This window comes from Camelus ferus, chromosome 5 (genome assembly GCF_009834535.1).
Source record: "Camelus ferus isolate YT-003-E chromosome 5, BCGSAC_Cfer_1.0, whole genome shotgun sequence".
In the NCBI taxonomy this organism is placed as follows: Eukaryota; Metazoa; Chordata; class Mammalia; order Artiodactyla; family Camelidae; genus Camelus; species Camelus ferus.
Genome location: NC_045700.1, coordinates 37,447,695 through 37,472,274, shown reverse-complemented (window position 1 = coordinate 37,472,274; position 24,580 = coordinate 37,447,695). Strand labels below are relative to the sequence as shown.

Here is a 24,580-nt window from a genome sequence, read left to right as displayed (position 1 = left end):
TAAAATATGTCAACATTTTTTCTGGATTACTCACTAATGAGGTAGCCACTCATTAATGGCAGTCATTTTACATTTGTGAAGTTTTGTTATCACGCTGATGTTTTTTGTGGTATTTTAAACTGCAAAGGGAAACATATCCTTGTGTGAGATTTCTAGAGCACTGTCAAATGTTATTCTGTCAATTCCACCCCGTGCCAAAAAGACCTCAGGAGACATAGATTGTAAATTTATTTTATTTTGTAAGCAACAATCAAAATATATTTGTGTTACTGATTTCTTCAAATATTAAATGGGATCTTAACAAAATTTGTCCACTTTGATGTATTCTTATACAACTTTGGAATCTGCAAGGACCCTGACTAAAGAAACAGAAGTAATTGCACAACGGAGACTGAAGGTGTTACAGTGCTGCAAATGATGCCAGATGTCTTACATTTAACCAAATACACCTTCAGAGGTCCCTTGATTTTGAGAATTATGAACAATAGAGAAATATATACTGAAAGTATCACTAATAGCTTTTTGCATTGCTTTATTTAAATACAACAGTATCCAACATAGCTGCTAAACACTGGACAATATTTGAAGTCATAAGTACATCCACATGTTCCTCCAAATGACGTTTGGGGTCCTAAAAAAAAAAGAAAGAATAAAGAAAGAAAAAGAAAAAAGAACCATATTACCGGTAGGCGAATTATTTAGATTTTTTTCAGTAGCTGATGAAACTGATTTTAAAAAAAGGCCAAACCTAAATTTATATATATTTTACAATTTAACTTTCCTAATATATTGTTACATTTTTCAGGATTTCTAAATCTGCTAAAATGTTAAGTAGCTGATAAAATAATAGATTACACAATGAAAGACTGGTGCACACAATGTTGTAACTCCACAGCAGAAATTATAGAGTAACAAAGTATTCTATATAGTTAAAAATCATTTGATTTTTTAAAAAAGCATAAGCATTTTATATGTGTGCATAAGCCTGATTATGTGTGTATATTTTCTGCCATGCACATATATTGAATGTCTAAGGGGATACTTTACTCAAAGACATACCAAGAGGTAAGAGTTCAATGTAAATTCTCATTACTTCCTCTGTAATTTTAAGTTAATTCCTATCTAATTTTAATATTTCAGGAATAGTGCTTTAAATGATTCAAGAAATATTCTTGGACCAAAAGTCACTGCTAGTAGTTTAAAAATTTAATACAATTTGGATCAATTCTAAAATGTTAAGAAGAAATATTTCATGTAGCTATTTTGAAAAAATATATCATAAAAAAGTATATAGGTACAATCCTTTAACTTAAAAATGATCAAATCTCTATTTGAAATATCTGAGTTAAAAACAAGGCTTAAAATTGCATTATAACAAAGAAAGCTAGATTTAAATGCTTATTATATATTTAAGTTTAAGGCCGCACTGATAGAAATATTTTGGCTAAATTACAAAGCTTTGAAATAAAGGATATATATTGCACACAATAAAAACCTTTCAATTAAAGCATTATTTTCTTATATGTATGGCTAAAATACCAACATTTTTAACTTTAAACAAATGTTCACCACTGAAATTCTTTCTTGGCTATTCTTTTTCCTAAACTACAATTTCAATGTGCATGACTTCTTTAAAAAAACAAAAACAAAAACAAAAACAAAAAAACCCAGAGATACAACATGCTACAAATAATTTAAATAATTAGCCACTAATATTAAATTTTCTTTATCTCAGAAATAAGCCTTAGGGCATTTTAGGTGAAAGAGACTATAAGAAAGACTGGCAGGAGAAAAAGATACTGATCTGATTCCATCATAGACAGTTTTGCTTTTGCCATGCAGTAGGTCAAACTAGTGAAAGTCCCACATTTTAAAAAATAATTCTGATGATAATAAACTTTGCCAATTATATACTTCTCAGTTTCACTTTTATTTTAATTTACTTCTTTTATTTGCTGCTAACTATTAAGTAAAATCTACACCAAGAAACTATAGCGTCAGAATCATTTATTCAAAAAATTGTTACAGAATGCTATAAAGTGCTAGGCTCCAAGCTGGTGATCTAATATTACATATTAGACTAAGATAAGTAGTGGGAAAAGACAAGCAGGGTGACTATCGCATAGGACAGGAGAATAAGATGAACTGTATTTCATTTTGGTTTGGGAGGGTTCCTGTTGTTTTTTAATTATAATACTCAGAAAAGAGTGAGATTTGATCTTACCAATTACGATATTTAAGTCAGACCTTTGCCCCTACTGCTCTACTGGAGTAGCTGGCTTTGCAGTAAATTGGTAATACACTCCCTCAGTTATCTACATTACTTCTTGTGGCAGCTGGGTGATTCTTAGAGATTTCCCATCCAAGTATGGTCCTGGCCCAAACCTCCATAGCTTGTGAGATGTGATGGGATCAGAGCATATGGTAGGATGGCTGAAAGCAAAGACAGCTTAGTGTCTTGCATCTGAAATATCAAGATTCTGCCAACATCAGCAATATGATAACCATGTTCCATGAAATGAAAAAATGTAATCAACATTCTTTAAAAAACAGTCTAATTAATCTGTAGATTCTTTTAATTGGTTGGTGTGTTCCCCTCATCCCTCAGAAAATAGGAACTAAAATATATATTTCATCTTGGAAAAGTGGAGGAGCAAATAGTTAAAACCCTCCCTTCACTCAATCTAAACTAACAGGGCTCTAAGCTTTCTCAAGACCTTTACCTACATATTGAAAAATCATATTTAAAAAACTGTTACATATGAAATAAACCTACCATTCTATTATCATCATGGATAACATTATTTCAAAAATAGTAAACATACTTCTTGAAAAATTAACTCAGGACACAAGTTTCCCAATTTCCTTATTTTCACTAAAGATAGTGTCTCACAGGTATATTTGTGATTTACTTCTCTGTAGATGGCAAAGAGAATGTGACATCAAATAATTCAGTAACCTTTAAAATTAGCATCACATTTACATGACAGAAGAAAAATGTAGAGTGAACAGACAGGGAAAAAATATCATACAGGCTCCAAAATAGTTTTTACTCTACAAGAGCATGTTACTATGCGACTGCATAACCTATTGCAGTACACCTCACCTGCTTGCCAACATTCTTTATTGCCAGCTGTTCAGGTGTCATCTTATCTTCTTCTTCTACAGCCTGTGAATGAAACACAAAGGACAGAGTTTCAAATTCTAAATTTACTTTTGCCACACAGAGTAATCACCAAAGATAATGATGACCATGATTTTCATTCTCAGAACCTTTTATTCAAATAATTTATTGAATAAAAAAGCAAAATTTTGCTGATCTTCAGAACAGCCTCAGGGTAATTAAAACTATTACCACCATCATTTTGAAAACAGAATTAAGAAATTTGTAAAAGACATTGAAAATATCAAATTGGACCACCAAATGGAAGTATTAACCATTTGCAAACTGTTACGGAACTCTCTAGGGGATGGCTAAACTAGAGGACAGAAGAATCTAAGGCAGCAGCTTATGGCACTGTAGTGCTAGCTAGTCCTACTCTGTCTTTTTTTCTTTTCCTCCTTTCACTATGGTTCTCCCCCAACTTCCTGTATCCTTGTCTCCTGTGTTCCTTGTCAACCAAACGTATACGTACCCAGGATCTAACTATCAGTAACACTCAGGATCAAAGGACCTGCTGACTTTTGATCCACTTACCAAATCATATAGTTTTCTCCCTTAATACCTTCACGTATTTAAAATCTCTAAAAGTAATACATGTGTCTGAAAAAACTCACTTCTCCATATGAATGATCTTTAATAACCATGAAGAAATAGAGTAATTGGAAATTTTCAACATCAAAAAATTACTTGAATTAAAAGCCAAATGAAATAAAATCAACCAAAACCATATATATAAACTACCTTTCTAGCAGAATAATTCTGAAATAATTAAGGCATTTAGATTAGCTACCACCATTGCTCTCTTTCCCAATAATGGCACCACAAAACCTCTTTATTGAAAACTCTGAGTTTAAGGAACCTCCTTCTAATAGTTTTGGATATGCTATTGCCTGAAGCATTCTGTATCAGGTGGATTCCTGGTCTATGATTTATTCACAGCATTTGATAAATGGAAAATGAAGAAAACGTAAGGATCACCAATCTTAAGAAATAATACCACAACACTTACCACAATATGGTTACAAAAGAGGGTGAGATAATAGGGGCAGAAAGCAGGAAACCAAAATCCCAGTGTGGGTTAGATTTGGATACTCTAAACTTAATAATCTCCCAGCTGCCAAATTTCTTCATGTGTGAACAATGAACATGTAGGAAATGCAATCATCAGACATTTCCCATAAACTGGGAAGTTTGGCTGCATTTCACACCTTCTTAATAGTTTTGTAAACAGAGAACTTGAAAATGAGCAAAGATGGCAAGTATCTAATTTTATAAATGGACAAACTATCTAGAGAATTTTCCCCAGTAGATCCTGCCTAAAGAGAAAAGATGGTGAATAAGTATTGTATCTACTGCTTATTACAGGATATTTATTTACAACACATCAATAGGAAATACATTGATGACTCAAAAAGTGAGAGAAGGAAAAATAAGTTAATAACACTCCAAATCTAGAATTCCCTAGACAGAGAGTATGTTCAGAGTCAGATGTCACTTCTCTTATTCTCAGCTAGTTAAACAAGTATCTCCTAATTGGGACATTGCTTCTCCCACTATCTCAGTGTTTCACCTATATGGAAACATTGGTAACACATAAAAAGTTTTTCTAAATTACTTTTACAAATCATGACCCTATACCTTACTGACTTGAAAACATATTAGATGAATGGAACAATTCACATAAGTTTGTACTCTATATCCATTCAGTGTTAGTTGTTCTATGCACATGCCAACAAATTGTACTTTACTGGAAGGAGGTAAGTGTTGGAATTTGGCTCAAAATACCAATCCATGTACAAAATAGTTATTATGGAGTATTTTAGCATTTCAAATGTCAAAGATGGCAGATATGCAGCGATGAAAGTAAAAAACCATTTAGAACACTGATCTTACATAAAAGGTTAAATAGAATTATAAAAGCTCTAACTCAATTTAAAAAATCTTTTATATCATCTAACCACTTCACCAATTAGTTCTTCCAATAATTAAAAGAGAGAGTTCACAAACTCTTTGAGAAGTACAGATGGTAAAAAGTACTCCCAGCCATAGATGCCATCTGGAAAATGAGGAGCAGCTGTAGATTTAGGCATATACTAAGGTTGCAAACCCCCATGACAAAAGAGTAAGCACATCTCTTACATTCTGAGATACACCAGATCAGATCAGATCATCAAATCCCTAAATATGTTCTCCATCTACCTAAGTTACCTTTATCTCATTTACCATCTGGGAAAGACCAGTTTGTCTTCATTCATAGGTCTAATCTGGCTAGTCACCAGGAAAAATTAAGAAATGGTATCAGCAGAAACAAATGAAATTCAGGCACAGGCAGTGTCCTCACTAGGGAAACTTCTGTGTTTATGGCAACTTCTGTGATTTGGCATCAAATTTTGCTTTTGCATCCGTGCTCTTCGGTTTACTCAACCAACAAAAAAGCACTGAAAATGTTTGTGGCTATTCGCACTAGAAACGTTTTAACAGTTTATCAACAAAGACCCCCATATGGCTATCCCATCACGCACGGTCTGCACAGTTCTAAGAAATTCCCAGAATTTGGTCTGTTATGTTACCAAAATCCCCTCAGATGTGCCCCCTATCTTAAAGAGGCTTTACCAAACCCATTAACCTCATTCTTTTTTCTGGTAATGGTCAAATTTCTCAAATGAAAAACCTGTCTTTCAAATTCTACCATTTTATCTACCCTTTAACAAACATGGATTAGATCCTTAGCACTTCATTAATACTCTTTTAAGGATCTCCACCAGGTAAATTCAAATGAACTCAGTTTACTTGAACTTTCTGAACACCTTTTCCGATATCCCTTTTCTAATCTTTAAACCTCTGCTTTTATAGACACCATGTCTCTTATTCCACTTTGTACTTCTTCATATTTATTCCATTCCTCAGGCTTCTTTTTTTCCCTTTGACATGTTAACTGTGTTCACTCTGTAACACGCCATGCTCCCATTTAAGCACATGCTTTCTAAAATCACCTATACAGTAATTTTTGCCACAATTAAACAATCTCTGTATGACTGCTAATGAATGTAAGATAAGGCATTTTACTTCTTTCTTGATTTTTATAAAAAGTCAATGTATTGACTATAACTGAAAATCACATTATGGGTTAAGTATAGGGATAGAGAGTAAGTTTAAAAAATGGCTTTTATAAAATATACTTAGGAAAGCAAAAACAAACATAAAACAATTAGAAAACTATCTGAGAAAGTATTAAAGGTATGAATATGGAGAACAATAAAACTGGATTTCCTATAACCATCATTATTAAACATTAACATACATATTAATTTACTGAATCCTTAAGTAGTTAATCTACATTTTACATAAAGAAATTAGGCACTATCTCCTATATGTTAATTCCAGCAATACTTCTACTATAATTTTTTTTTCTAACTTCTCTTTTGGAATAGCTTATAACACTCCAGTACACTCTATGCATGTTCTCAACAGTAGAATTTTCATCATTTTACATACTCAGTAAGTAACTATTAAGTGCTCACAAAGAGTAAGACAGCTCCGGCTCTTCAAGAAGCTCACATTTGCGCTTTACTTTACCTGCCTCTAAATCCCAACTTACAACGCAGAATGAAATATACAAAAAAGGAGTGTGCAGAGGAATGATGGGGACACACATAGCCACACAGCCAATAAGCAATGAAACTGTGACTTAAACATAGTCCTACCTGTCTCCAAAGACCTCGAAGCAACATTCACGGCAATTTGAGAAATCATTACTTTTTAATGACACATCCTGAATAAAGCCAAATCTGTAATTTATTAAGTGTCCTCTGAACAGCAAAAATTCTTTTTAAAAACATTATAAAGAATCAAATTTTAAATGTAATTATATAAAATAGAGATAAAAGATAAAGATCGTGTGTGTGTGTGTGTTCCCATACAAGCATGTGTATGTATAACAGAAATTGTAGTTCAGCTAGTTAAAAAAATTTTCTATGGCAGAGTCTACTACTAGTTGCCTACCCAATATACATCTCCTTCTTTTTCTTCTGTAATATAATCCTGATTTTATTAAAAGCAGCAATGCTCCCAGGTAAAAGACTACATTATATAGCCTTTCCCAAAGCAAAGTATGTCCATTTGACCAAGTTCTGCCAATGAGATATAATCAGAAGTGCTATGGGGACTTATGGAAAGGATCCTGAAAAGAAACTGGTGTAGCTGGTAGGTATCCCTCCTCTGCCCATCATTTTTCCCTGTTGCTTGGAACTCAGATGGGGATGGCTAAAGCTTTAGCAATCACCTTGAATCATGAGCTCTAAAGGATGGAAGCCAATACAAGGAAAGTGATCAAAAGATGGGAGATATCTGGATCTGCAATAATTTCAAAGCTTCATACTGGCCTCAAATTGCAAGAGATGTACATTTCTACCTTGCTTAAGCCATTGTTACTTAAGCTAACACAATCTTAGATATAAATAACAATTGCTTAGTGAAAAAACTGCAAATAATCCAGGATTTACATAAAGTATAATATTCCCCTACCTTCCACCTTGGAGGTGACACTGTTAACAACAGAATAGGTTGAGATATATGTGAGACAGAGAGGTATCATTGAAAATGGAGGGAAGATAACATAGTAGGCACTTTTCATATTGTTACACAATTTAGTTTTTCACACCTAACAGCAAGTTGTAAATATTTCTCTAAGTTGGCACTTGTAGAATTTCATTCTTCATAATAAATCCTTAAAAGAGAACATGTTGGCCTAAAGAGTTATATGCACTTTTAAAACTGAAAAATAAAACTGGGAGATGGCCTTCAGAAATGTCATATATCACTTTATTTCCACACTAGTGGTGCATTTTTCCAAACCATTTTTTAATTTGAAAAGGAAAAAAATCTACTTATACTTTTAATTATTTTCTTTGATTACTTAATAAGACTAAACTTCTTTCATGTTTATATGCCATTTGTCTTCAGTGAATTTTTCAACTCTGTTGTCCAATTTATTATTGTTTTTTTAAATTATTTTATAGGAATTCTTTGTCTATTATGCATTTTGGATACTAGCCATTTCTGTGTTATAGGTACAAATATTTCCTCCCAATCTGACTCTTAATAAGCACTCAATAAATGTTATTTTTATTGCAGATAAACTTTACTGTTAAGTTTTCAAAAATTTCAAAACTCACTGATATTCTTACCAGCACTAAACCTTTGGGAAGCTCAACTGCAGCTTTACAAATATTGAGTCTTTCTTTTTGGAAACAAGGGAATTTATTCACAAAGGTTTTTATTATTATTCAAGTCATATACATATTCATATATTTATATTTTTAATAGTAGCTATTCCTAAGTATTTTGTAATTTTGGATGCTACTGTGAACTGATTTGCCTTTTATATTTTTCAATTGGTTTCAGCCTATATAACTGCATGGTTACTGTAACCTACACAATTCTCAATAATCGCAGTTCTTAGTTTTCTAGTTTAGTCTCATGCATTTCTATGTTTGATTGCAAATATATTCTATCATACTTAAATAATGATAATCTGGCCTGGTTTTCCCAATATTTATATCGCATTTTGTTTCTCTTATCTTACTGCACTAGCACAAAACAAGACATTTAATTACTGTGGTAAACCAACTGTAGTTATATATTACATATTTTATATGAAATTACGTGAAAGATGTATCCAAACATTTTTCAGGTTACTAAGTAGACAGTATTTCTACTTAAAAAGTAAACTGTCAGATCTCTGAATTTATAGGGCTACCTATTTGAAAACAAGGCAAAATTTTATGTTTCTATGCTATTCTTAAAATAGTCTTACAATTCATTTTTTCACTGGCATATTCATTCACAAATATCCAAATATTATCAATATTAAAAAACTGATGCATCTTGGCATGAAAAAATTAGGAGATTTGGAACAAAAGAGTTGTGGGTGCTGAAGTTCAGTAATTAGAGAAATCAATGACTAATAATCATGCAGAATCTCTGCATGGACTTCAGATCTGAAATTAGAAAATTGGGATAAAAGAATTTAACTTTTTTTCTAACCTTCTTTCACTTTAGGAGCTAACTGGCACCTAACAGTAATTACCTTAGTTTAAAACACCAACCAATTAAAAAGAATACTATGAAAAACTAGTAGTATGGGCCTTTCTTTTTATATTTTAAGTGTTACTAAAAACTCCACCGCATTCTCTTTCAATCACAGAGGGAATTACAGTCCCAAATTTGGACTCCTTCATATCACAGCTTACACATTGTTTTCATTTTATAACCAAACCTTACAAGTTTTTGAGTACTACAGAGAATTTTTTAAAACTGTAAAATAGGAAAAACTTCTGTGGATGGGCAGCAGTAACCATAAATAGGTTATTTCCTGGCAGTGGTACCAATAAGAATTTACTTAAACTTGTAATGCTACAGAAAAATGAAAACCATTCCTACAGTCTGCTGAATAACTTAAGTCATAACTTTTTAATTTATAAAAGGTTTACTGTTTTAAATACAATAAATTAATGCTTTCTCTTTAGTCTCCACAGCATGAAAACATATACTAGAAAGATAAATCTCTCTTTCTCTCTCTATATATATACCTACAATCTAGAACCAGTGGGGATTTCCAGTTGGAACACTACTTGTAAATCAGCATGGTCTTCAAAGTCAAACCTAATTCTGCTGTAATTTAGTTTATATGGGCCCATCAACATTTTTTCAAAGCCCAATTCTCTTGAACGACTTGTTGTTACACTTGGAAAATTTTATACACTGTCTCTTGGCTAATATTTATTTTGTAAAATGTGTATAATTTAAAAAGAGAAATGATACTTCTTTGGTGTGACAAGCAATATTATTTTTAACTGCCTCCAAAAGCTCTAGCCCCTGCCATTAATGTTTAGTCCCACATAGAAAACTGCTTGTTGAATACAGAACTCTTTATCTCCTTTCTCCATCTTTGCACTTCTACTTAAATTGGAAATGTTAATGGTACCAAGATACTTCCAGTCACCGAGGCAGGAAACATTTAATTCATCTTTTAATTCCTCCTTCTTCCTTCACTTCATCTATCCACCTGGCACCATGCTTTATTTTATTTGCCTACTGAAGTCTCCCTTCCCACTGCCACTGCAGTAATCCAGACAGACACCTAGTATCTTTTATTTGGGAGCAAGCTCCTCCTAAACAGAATCTCCACTTCAAATCTCCCTTACAACACTTTCTTCCATACCATTGTCAAATTATGTTTCTAAAGTCAAGTCCTAGGTATATCATGCCCTTGATAAAAAATAATTCTATCTTGATTTTCCGAACCCTGTTACTTGACTTAAAAAACTTTACTCCCCACTACTCACCCTTTTATGTACACCCTTCTTATGTACTCTAGTCAAACAGTTTCCTAAAGATGCCCTTACATTTTCTGTCTCCTAGTCTTTGCTCATGATGTTTAGCTGGCCTAGGGTAACATTCCTCTGTATGTCCAAATCTTATTCTTGCTTTAAGGTCTAATTCAAATGTTATTACTCCCTAAGACTGCATCCTGGGTCTCTCCCAGTTGAAAGCAAAAGTCTCTGAACTTCTACAGGACCTCACATGGACTTCTCTATGGCAGTGTTCTCCAACTTCTAACATATGTCTTGTTAAAATGTAGATTTTTATCTAGTTGGTCTGAGAGCCCACGTTTCTAACAAGATCCCAGGTGATACTAATGCAGCTGGTCTGTGGACAAGTTGAATACTAAGGTGTTATGGAACACATCAATTTTGGCCTAGTACTCTGGTTATGAACTACTCTTACTGCCCCTATTTTCCTATAAATAAAGGCAAGATCCCTGTTTTCCACTGCAAGTTATACAGGAGATATTCAATATTTGTAATCATGACATTGTATAATATGTATATATGCTTCACAAATTGCAGGTTTTTCAACCCATTAATAGGCTGTAAGCTATATGTCTATGTATATACTATATGTGTATATAACTGAAACAGAGTGAAACTGAGTTCAAATGAGAAAAAAAAATCACTTGTTATAAGGGTAAATATTGTTTTGTGAAACTTTTGTTGCAATTATATATACTCACATTCATAAACATTTGCATGTCCTAGGTCAAAACATAAAATCTATTCTTTATGTGGGTTTTGGTCCAAAAAGTTGAAACCACGTCCCCCCTCAAAAGACACTGAAATCCTAACCCTCGTTAGAGATTAGAGTTATGCTGCCACAAACCAAGGAATGCCTGGGACTAACAGAAGCTGGAAAAGAAAAACAAGGCTCCTCCTCTAAAGGCTTCATAGGGAGCACTGCCCTGCCAATACCTTGATTTTGGACTTCTTTGGAGTAAATTTATTGTTTTAAGACACCCATTTTATGGTAGTTTGTGGTGGCAGCCCTACGAAACTGATACAATATAGAAGATACATTTTAGTCACAGCTCAAGTATTCTCTTAATTTCAGAATTGTAAAAGAACATAAATCTATGAACAAAACATTATAATGGCCACATATACTTAAGCATACAATAAAGATTTTCAGGAGATTCTGAAAAACACAACTTTTTTAACAACCTCATATAAAGTACTCTCCCTTAGTACTCGTCTTTACATCATCCTGTTTATTTTCTTCACAACACTATTACTATGTTATGTATTTTACGTATTATGTTATGTTTATCTGCTTACTTTGTTTCCCCTACCAGAAAAATAAATTCTGTGAGGACAGGTCTTGTTTCTTACCATATTCCCAGTGCCTGGCACACAGCAAGTTTTCAATAAACATGTATTAAATGAAAAACAGACAAGTCCATAAAATAAGTTATATGTATCAAGTATTAAATGCTGTTGTTCACATCTCCATGTTCCCCTTCCCTTGTAAGAAAAAGTTCTCTGATTAACGAAGCAATTTCAAATGTGGAACTATTTCACGTGGTCTGCAACAGGGGTTGGCAAACTATAGGTCATGGGCCAAATCTAGCCAGCTGCCTGTTTTAGGAAATCATGTTTTACTACACAGCCTCACTCATCCCTTTACGTACTGTCTGTGGCTATTTCTTACACTATAATGGCAGAGTTGAGTAGTTGCGACAGACCAGATAGCCTGTAAAGCTTAAAATATTTATTATCTGATCTATAAAATAGGCCACTCTATTTCAAACTATACTGTATTTATACAATGTCTGACATCTAATCACATATATTCCAAAGATTATAAGAAATAAATGTTGAAAGTAAGTTTTTACCTTATTGTAATTCTTGGCTAATTCCAACATCTCTTTTACAACTGATTCATTGTGTTTACAGTGTTCACTGTAGTCCTGAAGTGTCAAACCTTCCATCCAACTCTTCTTATGCAAATTTAGCAACATCTAAAAAATATAAAGCAATGTAATTATTTCTCCATGTTGAGAAAATTTCCTTCACTTGTCTCGAGACACAACAAAAAACTTTTGGAATTAATGAATTTAAATTTAATCTTATTAATTTAAATAAACTCTAATAAGAATTCTCCTAAATTTACATTAATAAAGTCTAAGGAATACTCCAAGCCCGTGGCCTTTGCATTTGCTGTCCCTCTGCCTAAAAGGCTATTTTCCTTATCTTTATATAGCTTACTTTTCTCACTTAAGAGATAAATGCCACTCCTCACCATGCTATATAAAAAAGCCACCTCACAGTATCTAACCATCGTTCCTTCCTTAACCTGCTTTATTATTTTTATAACACTATCAACACCTGAAATTTCTGTCTCCTGTTTAGTGCATTTCTCTCTCACTAAAGAGAAATCAACAGGCAAGGACTTTGGTCTGTTTATTTTAAGATCACCAAGGTCTAGATTCTAGAATCTAGATCACAATCTAATCATATTTGATAATAAATATCTATTGAGTAAAACTACTACGTTACACACAGTATTTCTAATAGTTTATATAGCCCAGCTTTCAAATGCCAAGGAAGTAAATGGCCCATTTACTGAATGACTGTGTATCAATCTTTCTGAGTCCCTGTTTACATATCTGTGAATTGAAGGCTTGTATCAGATAATCTCTAAGTCTCCTTCAAATTCTAATATTATACCTATAATTTTAAAAATTAAAACTTCTTTATATCAGAATGAAAAGTCACAAAACTGGAAAGGAAATCACAGATTCATCCAGTTTGCAATCACATCAGCAAATTGGGGTCAGATCCTGTTTGTGACACCTTAGCTCACTGTTTCTCCATCTGGACTCCTAGTTTTGAGTACATATTCTTAGAAGTTTGTAACTTTTCATGTTTGGAGTCTTAAGACAGTTTTTCTTAAAGTCCTACTCATAATGTTCTTCAGTTGAGGACTATCGTTGAAAAAGAAGAGTTTTCTAAATGATTGATAAAAAATGGAGGCTACAGAAGTACAGTTGTTCTTTTGCTATCAGAACCAGTATACTTTAAATGAGACCCATAAGCCTTGAGGATCTGAAGACACAAAAGGACATGTATGAATTTAGTTTAGAAAAATTACTTATGAATATATGTATGTACATGTATGACTGAACTACTATGCTGTACATCAGAAATTAACATTGTAAACTAACTATGTTTCAATTAAAAAAGAGAAAGAGAAGAAAAATCACTTGTTTAGAGATTTGCACATAAAAGCAGTACAAAGTTTTTCTTATGCTGGGGAATAAGCTGCATGGCAAAATCACCTATGAGAGTTTTCAAGACACAAAGTTCCAAATTCCCCATTCCCCTCCTAGGGCCCAGAGAGGCAAGAGTAGTTTGAGGGGGAAAAAAAACTGGGAAAATGCTACACAAGACATTCCAATACACAAGTAACTCCAATTTCTTTGATTGTTTCCCATCTTCTCGACACTGATAGTGTTTTAGAAAATACATCGTCAGGAAATTTTGGTGCAGCTACAACTATCTATGCTATAAAGCTACCTATAATTAAATGTTGACAACTGAATTTTTCTGCACTTCAAAAGCAAACAAAGGAAGTTCCCACAGAGCAGCAGGATAATCCTACCACGCCCGAACAAGGATTCCACTGGGACCCTCAGGTAAGACTTGGGTTAAGTATACAGGTTGGTGAGATAAGAGTAAAGGCAGGGCTTTTGGTATCAAGAAAGCACCTGAACTAAGCTATACTGAGAACATAAATATAACATTAAATTATGTAAGTATTTATGTGTATGGTTTTTTTACACCAAGAATGGTAGCTAAGTTCATGGGGTACCATAAGAGAAAAAAGGAAAAAGAGAAAAAGTTGATGTAATTAGATGGATATTTCCAAATAGCTGGGTCAGTTATCAGACTGATAAAAATATTTATATATCTGAATGAATTTTTCAGTTTGTGTATGACTGGTGCCCTTTTTCATGGCCTGTACCTATTCTGCATAAAATTAAAATAAGTATTGAAAATGTATCAAGCTGTCAGCTAAATCCACCACAGCAGACATAAACTTTGGGACAAAAGCAAGCAGCTGGAAGAGAGCTGTGTGGCTCTGTATCCCCTCAGTCCAAGGAAGAACTGGTCCCCTGTAGCTCCTCACTCAAAACTGTGCTCAAGTACCTAGAACCTTACTGGTGGCTTTGAACTTTTGAAACAATGGTTTATCAAACTTTAGAAAATCTTATACAGCACATCCTCCCCCACAATATGTAAATAAGATTGAAAATGGAGGTGATCAGGTTGAAAGTGGGAGTAGTATGGAGAGCCCAACTTATTCCACCTCCCACACACCCTATGCACTAGAATCTCCTTCTAAGGTTAACTTTGTGTGGAACAGTTTCAACTAGTAAGAAAGGTCTTGTTTACTACCGATTGCTTATCATGTTTGAGCTTCAGAGTAGATGTAGAAATCAAAACTTACTGGCTGTCAAATAGTACAAAATTTTTTTTAAGTCTTTCTCAGAGAGAAATACAAGAAGCTCATTTGGAGAATGACTACTTGTAATAGTAAAGGAAAAAAAGCAGTTCAGATTGTAATTTCAAAAAGCAATATGCAGACTTAAATATTTTGAATTAGTTGAGAGAAAAACTGTACTTGAGATAATCCTAAAATAGTAGAAACAAAAGAATACTAATCCACCAAGATGCCAGGTAGTTTTAAAGTAATCAAATTAGAAAATTGCCTGGTATAAAAAGGTAGAAGAATTTAGATCTAAATATCTGAAATCTCTCAAAATGCATTTCCCTCTTGATTCACCTTTAGTTTATCTAAGGTAACCATGGCTTTTTAAAGCACTATACAATTACAGTCTAATTTATTCCTTTAAAACTTGGGAAGCTACTTAGTAACTTAGTAACAAACAGCCATTTTATTGGATAAGATAAAATAATGAGAAAAATCACAGAATTAGAAGAAAGATTTTTATAATTTATCATAAAACCAAACTGGAATATTTGTTTCCTACTTCCTCTTCTGCTTTAGCACTTATTAATAAGGTAAAATGTCTTTCAATATGTACAATAAAATATTCAATATTCCTTTATTTTATGTTGCAATTCATCATGAATGAAAAAATACTTGAACACATTAATGAAAGAGGTCAATAACTCAAATTCAAATATACCAAGGAATAGTTTAAATTATTTGGAAAAAAAATTCTTTTCCTCTAAGATAAAGATTTAAGCTTACCTTCTGTTCCAGTTCATTTTTCCGATAGTTAATAGTAATGGAATAATAATGTCTGTTTAGTCCATGAATTAATGCCTATATAGATAAATGATTAGAAAAAGGACTGATTAATATTTTTCATCTAGTAAAATAAATACTACTGTTTAAAACTGTTCACATATCCTGCAGACAATACCTTTACCATTGTCTAAAAGTGGCTTTTTAATCCTAAATAAAGATTAAATTATTTTTTTCTCAGCTACAAGTTTAGAAGTGAGGTTTAGAGATATGGGGCACACATTCTTTAAAGCATGATACAGAGCAGCACAAATTTAGCAGTTTTAGTAGCCTTGCAGCAGAGTCAGAGAGACAGTTAGACCTTATCATGATCAAACTCATAAATTAATTATCCATAATTTATAAATAACACATAATTTATTAAGTCTGATTTTATGATTTGCCTTCGTTATTTCAAAAGAAAAGCCTAAAAAGTCATAATAATATACTTAGTTCCTTCACACATAACATTAATATGAAATTTCCCTTTTCTTAATTCAGCTCTAATATATTAAAATGATTGTGTCTGCACATGTCTCCAAATTAACAAAATGGAGTTTATTCTTACTGGGTCTATTTAGCTCATGCTCTTACCCAGTGACAGGCAATCTCAGCAAGCAGAACTTTTTCCACTGCAATTGATCGCCAAGATAAACAGGAAAATCATAATAAAAATTTAAGCTAATGGCATACCTCTGTTAAGAAACAATTTCTCTTCATGTGCTGTAATCCATTCACAACTGCTCAAATATCTAACTCTAGCAAGAGATTCAAATGAGGTTCAGAACAGTTTCTGCGGACTGCTGTATCAGCCTAAGACATTCCAGTACAGAAATACACATCGGACATATTTTCAAGTATAAAAACAAAAAAGCTCAGGAATCTTAAAATGATAAACAAAACAACCACCACACTGTCTAATAATTGAGATTTTTATAGTGTAGTCTTAAGGTGTTGAAATAGAAAAAGGAGTGGAAGGAAACATTTAAAGAGCACCTGGCATGTGCTTTACATAGTAAGTCTTCTAATCTTCACAACAATCCAGTAAGGTAGGGTGGTTCCATCTGTATTTTGACAGATGAGGAAATAAGACACAAGTCTCAATTTTTTACTAGTTTATACCTAGTAAAAGGCAAAGCTGGGATTTGAACCCAAGTCTTTCTGGCTCCAAAGCCCATGTTTTTTTGTTTTGTTTTGACCATACTATGCTATAATGTATTTTAGGGAATTCTTGGATTAAATCTTTGTACTTTAAGGACCAGGACAAAAACAAAGCATAGTCTTTATTTTTAAACTTTGCTAGCAAAAATCACTCCACCAAATAATAAACCATTTTAGATATGTACTGAAACAATCCCTTCTTATATTCTTAACATTCGCTATAATAAAACAGCTGATACACAACATTAAAGTACTAACAATATCTATTAAGTCCTCATTCATTACAATAATAATCAAGAGCAATTAATTAAATTTCAGTGCACAGAAATGCTATACTACTGTGCAGATAAAAAAGTAGAACTAATCAGTGCCTCCCTTAATCTTACATCCTCTGGGTAGAAGAATTAGAAAAAGGTACCCAATCCTCTAAGCAGACACAGCCCGGTTGGAGAGTGGAACTCAGGTTAGATTTCAGGTGCTAACTGTCCTCTAATCCAAGTGCCTTTGTGCAGTGCTCCAACTATATAATTCTACATAGTGGACATAAAGCTAATAACAGGTATGGCCAGCCAGATGAGCCCACAGACAAGTCCACATTTCAGAGACTGACTGTACTGCTGAAATACACCGTTTGCAATTTGAAGGCACTACCTATTTGATTTTCAATTACATTATTCAGTTAAAAGTAGTAAAACTAACACGAGCAGCATGAAAGATTAGCAGGGACAATAACAAAATAAATAAAATTTAAATCAAATGATATCCTTAAGCCATCTTCCAAATTCACTTACTTATCTGCTGTGTACCCCCAGCGCATTCATCCCAAATCACACATAAACTGGCCATGTAGAGACCTCTTCCCATGAGCCCAAAAAGCACAGCATCTTTTATTTAGCTCAGTGAAAAATAAATTCTTTTGAACTAACCAGTCTAGCTGACATTGAATTACAAGTTGTGGCAGCATAGACCAAATATAAGATTAGCTTTACAAGGGGGAGACTAGCTTTCTGAAAGGGTCAAACTGCAAATTAAACATAACATACTAGCAAATGCCATAGTATATCAGGCAGATAAAGAAGTTATATAACCAGGAAATTTCTTAAAATATCAATACTTAAGTTGTAAATTTATACTTAAAAAACATATGACGAACTTAGGAAAATTTAGGCAATTCTTCATTAAACAGGATATTGTCCTGAAGCTCATTCACGGACTGTTTGAAATCTGCAAAGCATGGTTCCCTGTTCTACAGCATTATATATTGTGGGATAAATAAGCTTTCAGTGGCTGACCTGGGAAGCTAGCCCCTTTCCAGCACTATTTCTACGAAAACACATTCTGAATTTACTAACAGGACTTAGCTTATTTGCTTCTTGGATATCCTGACCCTGTTTTCTTTGTTCGCAGGCTGCCGCCCTTTAAAACAAGGAGTTCTACCTAGGTTGGTACTCTGTATCGGTCTAAAATGCTATTTATTCTAGATAAAGAATGGTTTGAAGGAGGAACTAGACAAAGCAGAGTTATGACAATCCACTGATGTTATCTCTATGTTTCTTTAAATTAATCCTTAGAGTAGAGCTCTATAATTTTGTTGGTATGACAAATTTCTTAAAAAGTATGCAAATAATCATTACTGTGAAATAAACTTCAAAATCAACCACCATTTGAATTATTGATATATTCTGTATTCATTCACTCATATGAATTATTAAACTTAAGTATTAGAAATATCTTTGGGAAAATAGGTACCTAATCCTAATGAATGTTCAAGATTGGCTAAACCACTAAAGTATAAGTAAGAGTGAGAAAGAAAAGTAATAAACTTAGAACTGCAGCGATGTATAAGCAAAGATAGTAGAAACTATGGAATAAAAATATAGGCAGTTCATGAGAGGCAGTCAGTTACCAGGTTGGATGAAACTGTGTAGAGCCACATTTTCTGTAGAGGGATTGCTGACAATAGTTCCTAAAATAAGATACTTTAACTTAAGTAGCTTCTTAACCACTTAAACGACTAAATAAATACTTAAAACATACTTAGAAGTAACTAAAACCAATCCTAATCATACTTCATTGGCACTGCCCAGACTACTGAGAAAAGGTCAGAAGTTATACTTCTGTTCACTCACTGCTGTGGAAAAGCAGGCATATTTTAAAACACAGAGCTTATGAAGTATGTAATAACCTATTTATAGATTCTTGATAGGTTAAAAAAGTTTCATGCTCTTAAAAAGCCGTATTTATTTAGATGTAAAGATAAACCTGTCTGTCTGGAATTGTTTTACAATTGATAAAACAAATGTGGTGCTAGGTATCATCCATTAAATTATACTTTAACATGAAGCTTTCTTTTTATTTATAAATATAATAACCCTGAAAAGAAACAAAACATGTGCTTTGTTCCCTCTAGAGTGGAGAACTGGGTTGCAGATAACAAAAGAAAAGAGTTTTTGCTAAATACCTTTTCATATCTTCTGAATTTTGAATTGTATACATATATCTATGCTGAAATTAATTAATTAAAATTCCAAGTATAGAATAAAAGAATAGCTCTGGTTATGTATTAGGTCCTGTATCAACTCACTGGATAACCTAGGCAAATAATAAACTTTCTGGGTATGTCTTCTTACCTACAAAATGACCACAATGGTTCCCTCCAGTGCAACTGTTTCATAACTATTTAATAACTACTGAAAACAATGCTTTTCAAATAGTTTAACTCTGTTAGACAATGCAACTGTACACAGGGCTACACTTAGGGGCTCACAACCCTAGTATATATGCATTAACATTCACTAAATGTCCATGCAATTGACAACCAGTCTTCATATATACTGTGGCCCTTAAGGATCTGAAATGTCATTGAACAATTTTTAGTGGAATAGTTTAACATCTGTAGCTACTAAGATAAATGCTTGCTAACTCTCAATCCTATACACTTGACAATAATGGTTAAATGTTTCAGGTACAAAGTAATAAAAGCCTCATATATTAAAATAAAAGTCTGTAGTATAAGCATTATACTTTTCCCTCTCTACGAGGATTATTAATGGCTTCTCTTATTTAAAAGATGAAAGTTCATATAAACCTTGTCTACTAGCTTTGTCTTGTAGCAAATACTTCAACACTGTTATCAGTACTTTAAACATAACATTTTCTAAAAGTAGAATATATTTCACTGTAGAAAGTTTAAGAAATAGGAAGAACGAAAAACAAGAAAAAAAAAATCCATAATCCTACTACCTAAAGGTAATCAATACTAACATGTTGGTGTAAATAATAGGCACAGTTTATAGAAGATATGTTTTCAAAGAGGAGAACTTGTGTATCCTATGTTATGATCTTTTTCTTAACATATTTTGAACTTTTCTCAATATATTAAATAGTAGTCTATAATATAATCCTAGTATTTTTCCACAACGTATTTTAAGTATAAGAGTGAAAAAAAAAAAAATCAGTGTTGAAAAGCATTAGTTACCCCAAGCATGAGTGCTCATGGTACCTGTCAGGTTTCTATCCCTACTACTTATAATTTGGTTTAGAAAGAAGACCTCTCTTAACATGAACTGATTTTCCTTTAAAATAAAAGGCATGGTCTTTCTAATCCCTGAGGTAAAGATCCTGCTAACACATCTTAAAATTCAATTTCTTAACACATCTTAACACTTCAGGTTCTTCTGGGTTGCATTCCTTCTAGCTTATCTTAAAAAACTAAAAAACTGTTTTAAGGTGTAGCTTTGTTCTGTCACTTTTTGGCTTGATCCCATTTGAGTGTTTTAGTATTGGAATTGTCTTAAAACTGTAAAGCACCCAGATAGATGTCTTACTGATAGGCGCTAGACAAACTGTGAAATAAATATATTTACAGATTTTTAACTAGAAGGCAAAACAAACTAAAATGAAATAAACAACGATGCTATAGCTGTTATATACACAGGTCCTTTTAACTTGGGTTTGGAACCTCCTTCTTAAGGTCTATTTTAAATTACAAGATTATAAGGTAAAAAATACAAACTGGACTGATACAGAAAGAAACATTTTAATTATTTTATTATACTCAATTTTTAAGGTTAAAAAGCAGTGTTTAAATTTAAAAGACGAAATCTGCAACAGGTGGCTGCTGACATGCAATTAGTAAAAACTTCTGGCAAAAACATACCATGCAGTAATCAAAATGATCTTAGACTATGAGATGCTACTTAACCTTTTGCAAAACAAATAATGAAGCAGTATGATGCTATAGGGGTTTTAATGAAAGGTCATTATCACAGGCTAAACAGGTCCAATAATATATTCTCTTGGAACAGCAAGCATGGACTTGTCTGTACCCAGTCAAAAACACTGATAGCTTACTTCTTACTCATTATACTTTGCAGTCTTCTCTGACTTGTAAAAAAATTTTTCAAAAGCAACACACCTCAATCCTTTAAAAAACAAAATTTCACTTTGATGATTTCAGATGAGTGTCTGCTGAAAATGTAAGCATCTAAAAGTATAAAGTCATCAAAGTGTAACCTAGCTTAACCATGGTTAACTGTCAAAGCCACAACTCCCCAAAGACAATCATATGACAGAGCAAGGTTTCAGAAGGAGAGCAGCAACAGCTACTATAATGTCTCTGTCCTATGTGTTCTATTTAACCAAACATGGTATCTCTGTCCTTTTAATTAATCTTCAGAGAAGCAATTAACTATACAAACACAGGTTGTGGTGCATTTAAAAACACATTTAAAATAATTTTTGCAGATAATAAAGATTTGTGTAAAAACAATGAGGCATGTGAATGACACAAAGGAAACAATCACTCAGGAGGATATTAAGTGTCTGAATAACTGCAATAACAGTGGTTGCCATCATTAGAAAGAACAAGATATAGATTCTAATAAAAAGCAATATATAACCATGTTTTATATCATTTGTTTTAAAAGTAGGGAGTAAGCAAAAAAAATGGTAGAAAAATTTAAACACCATTTAAGGACTCCTTCTGGGGACCTCTTAAAGTATACAACAATTTACCACTATTTACTGCTATGAGAAAGGTCTACTAACCAATCAATGATGATACCTAACACACTCCTCCTGAAACTCCTGTCAGTCCTTTACCACAGTGTTAACTATACAAAGCTGTAAGGTACTGTCAAGATTAAGGCTCCACTATAATTCCAAAAGAGGTGTCCTCAAATTATGTTAGGACAGTTTAAAAATTTCACTAAAAGCTGACTCATATATAAGCAAATCTAACTTCTGCAACACTTTTCCCATAATCTCCTTTTAAAGCACAAAAAAAATTAATTGCAAAACAAATTAAAATGCTAAGTATTGGATCTTAAAATGTCCATTGATAACAGGCTTTTAAAATGTAAAACAGTTTTAACACAGTATCAAATATAGGCATTACCTGGATAGATGGCTTGTTTAGGTGACCCAGATTTGAGGTTGTTTGTCTTGGTTCATGTCCTAAGACCATCATATTAGCATTGATCAATCTGAAGGCATCAATAACAACCTGTAAAAACAAGGTGTCAGGTCAATTCTTTTTTAAAAGCAAGTGATGATGCCAAGCAACAGTGGACAAGGCATGATCAACTTGCATCTGTTTCTGGCCTATTTCCAGAAAATCATTTAATTATAATATTAATAAAAAAAGAACCTCCTGCTGACTGTGCCATCAGCACACCACCCTCTATCTTGTAATGTAAGGTGACACCAATTATTGCAATTTTCATGAAGCAGTAAAGGGAAATACTAACTTTGCATCTTTATTATTGAAATACGTCATTACTAAACTTACACCAGTCTCCATTGGTGTGCATATGTCTGTCACCTAAATTTTACCTAATCAAAATGAATGACAAAGAGAAACTAAAACTGAAAGTGAGCACAAGCTAAGGGACCACATCTGAAGCCCAGCCCTGTCACATCAATTATACTACCTCAGTACTTGAAATGACAACAAAATTACAACCAGCAAGGCACTTGCTCCACGTATTCTCTTCTAGTCAGATACCTTTTACTTCTTGTGACTATAAAAGACTTTATACCTTGTCTGATGGCCTTAAATATCCAAGCCACTGTCAAGAATAGGAGACACAATGCAAGAAAACCAAGGTCATCTATGCTTTTAAGCCAGGAATATGGGACAGAATGACACAGCCCTAAGTTGATAGTAAAGAAATAAGTATCCTCTTTTTGCTATGTGTATTCAATATTTCAGTACAGAAAAACTTCAAATTCTTACATGATATAAATCATCTACTATCTCTTACATATTAAGAGTTTTAACAAGAATCACATACTATGTTAATGCTTTCTTCTGTTCATTATTATGGATTTGAAAGGACTCATTAAAGCTTTTAAATGTTGCTATGTTTTATGTAAAGAACTGGGGACCTTAAGACAGATGCCTCTTTTAGGGAATTTAAATCAATTTCCTAGAGAATAAACCCAATACATTCTTCACATTAAAATATCTTAAAGCAGGATAATATAGTTATTTCTAGATTTGCCTTTGAAAGTGTTAAACAACTGAGATTTATCACTGTTTTAAACACTATTGTCAACTAGACTGTTTCTCATATGTATAATTATTGTTTGAAGATACTAAGAGTTTAAAAAAAAATTTACTTTCAAATTAAGCCAACTGGAACGTCATCAAGTCTGAAAAATCTGTAGTAAGTATTACTACATGCTATATGCTAAAGAGCAAGATTTAAAGAAAGAAAAAAAAACTTTACCCTTTCTAAAAAGCTACCACGAAGGGTCAACAGTACCAAAGAATACAAACTTGGGCCAAAGCATTATGACAAGTGAATCAATCTAAGGTCTCTGCCTACTCCACTAGGCCAAAAAAAAAAATCAACTTTGAATTTTGCTTTTATTTCTAACAGTCTGAATTTCCCCAAAGACTCCTCTTGCCTTAAAATAAAACCAAGTATCCCCAGAACATGCATGATTTAATAGTTCATGAAAACTTTTTTCTTTTTATACAATAACTGTAATCCAGACTTCACTCTCACATTTATGTGTAGATAAATATGGCCTAGGTTTACACTTCTTGCTTATACTTAAATTTTTTTCTAATCACATTTTTTCTGCAAAACAATAAAATACTAATATCAAACATGCTTTAATTAGATATTATCATATTTTCAATAACTTTTAAAAACATGAAGTAAAATTTTCTAACATTTTCTACTAAAAAGCACATAAAATAAAATTAAAATGTAGGATAAAGACGGGAAAAGAGACCATTTTGATACATGTACAGCTTAAATAAATACGAAATTAAGAAGTGCCTCCCTAACCAATAGCAGTAAATATTTAAGAGCAAAGTATCATTTTGGTCTGTTTTTAGAATACTTTGATTCCATTTAAAGATTTCAGTATCATTTGTAGAAAAAAACCACTTCTACAAATCTATGAAAATTCCATTATATATCACAACAAGATGCCTTTTTATACTGAATGCTTTCAAACTAGAAAAACAAAACTATTTTACACAAAAATCTCTGTAGTACTTCTCTGGACTATTTTTTATGAAACTTCATAAAAAAATGAAAATACCAGCTAAACAGATCTCACAATCAGTTAAAAACAGTATGAAAT

General features: G+C 32.8%; 1 protein-coding gene across 1 annotated transcript in view; it reads right to left on the bottom strand.

Moving 5' to 3' along the window:
* Positions 1-215: 215 nt before the first annotated feature.
* The window catches only part of PSMD14 (proteasome 26S subunit, non-ATPase 14), an 85,876-nt gene continuing 61,511 nt past the window's right edge, over positions 216-24,580 (bottom strand). The window contains exons 8-12 of the mRNA XM_006176804.3: positions 22,374-22,481; positions 15,779-15,853; positions 12,393-12,518; positions 3,107-3,169; positions 216-631 (exon numbers count right to left, since the gene is read on the bottom strand). Coding sequence (XP_006176866.1) covers positions 533-631; positions 3,107-3,169; positions 12,393-12,518; positions 15,779-15,853; positions 22,374-22,481 — 471 coding nt within the window. The 3' untranslated portion in view covers positions 216-532. The remainder of the gene's footprint in view (positions 632-3,106; positions 3,170-12,392; positions 12,519-15,778; positions 15,854-22,373; positions 22,482-24,580) is intronic.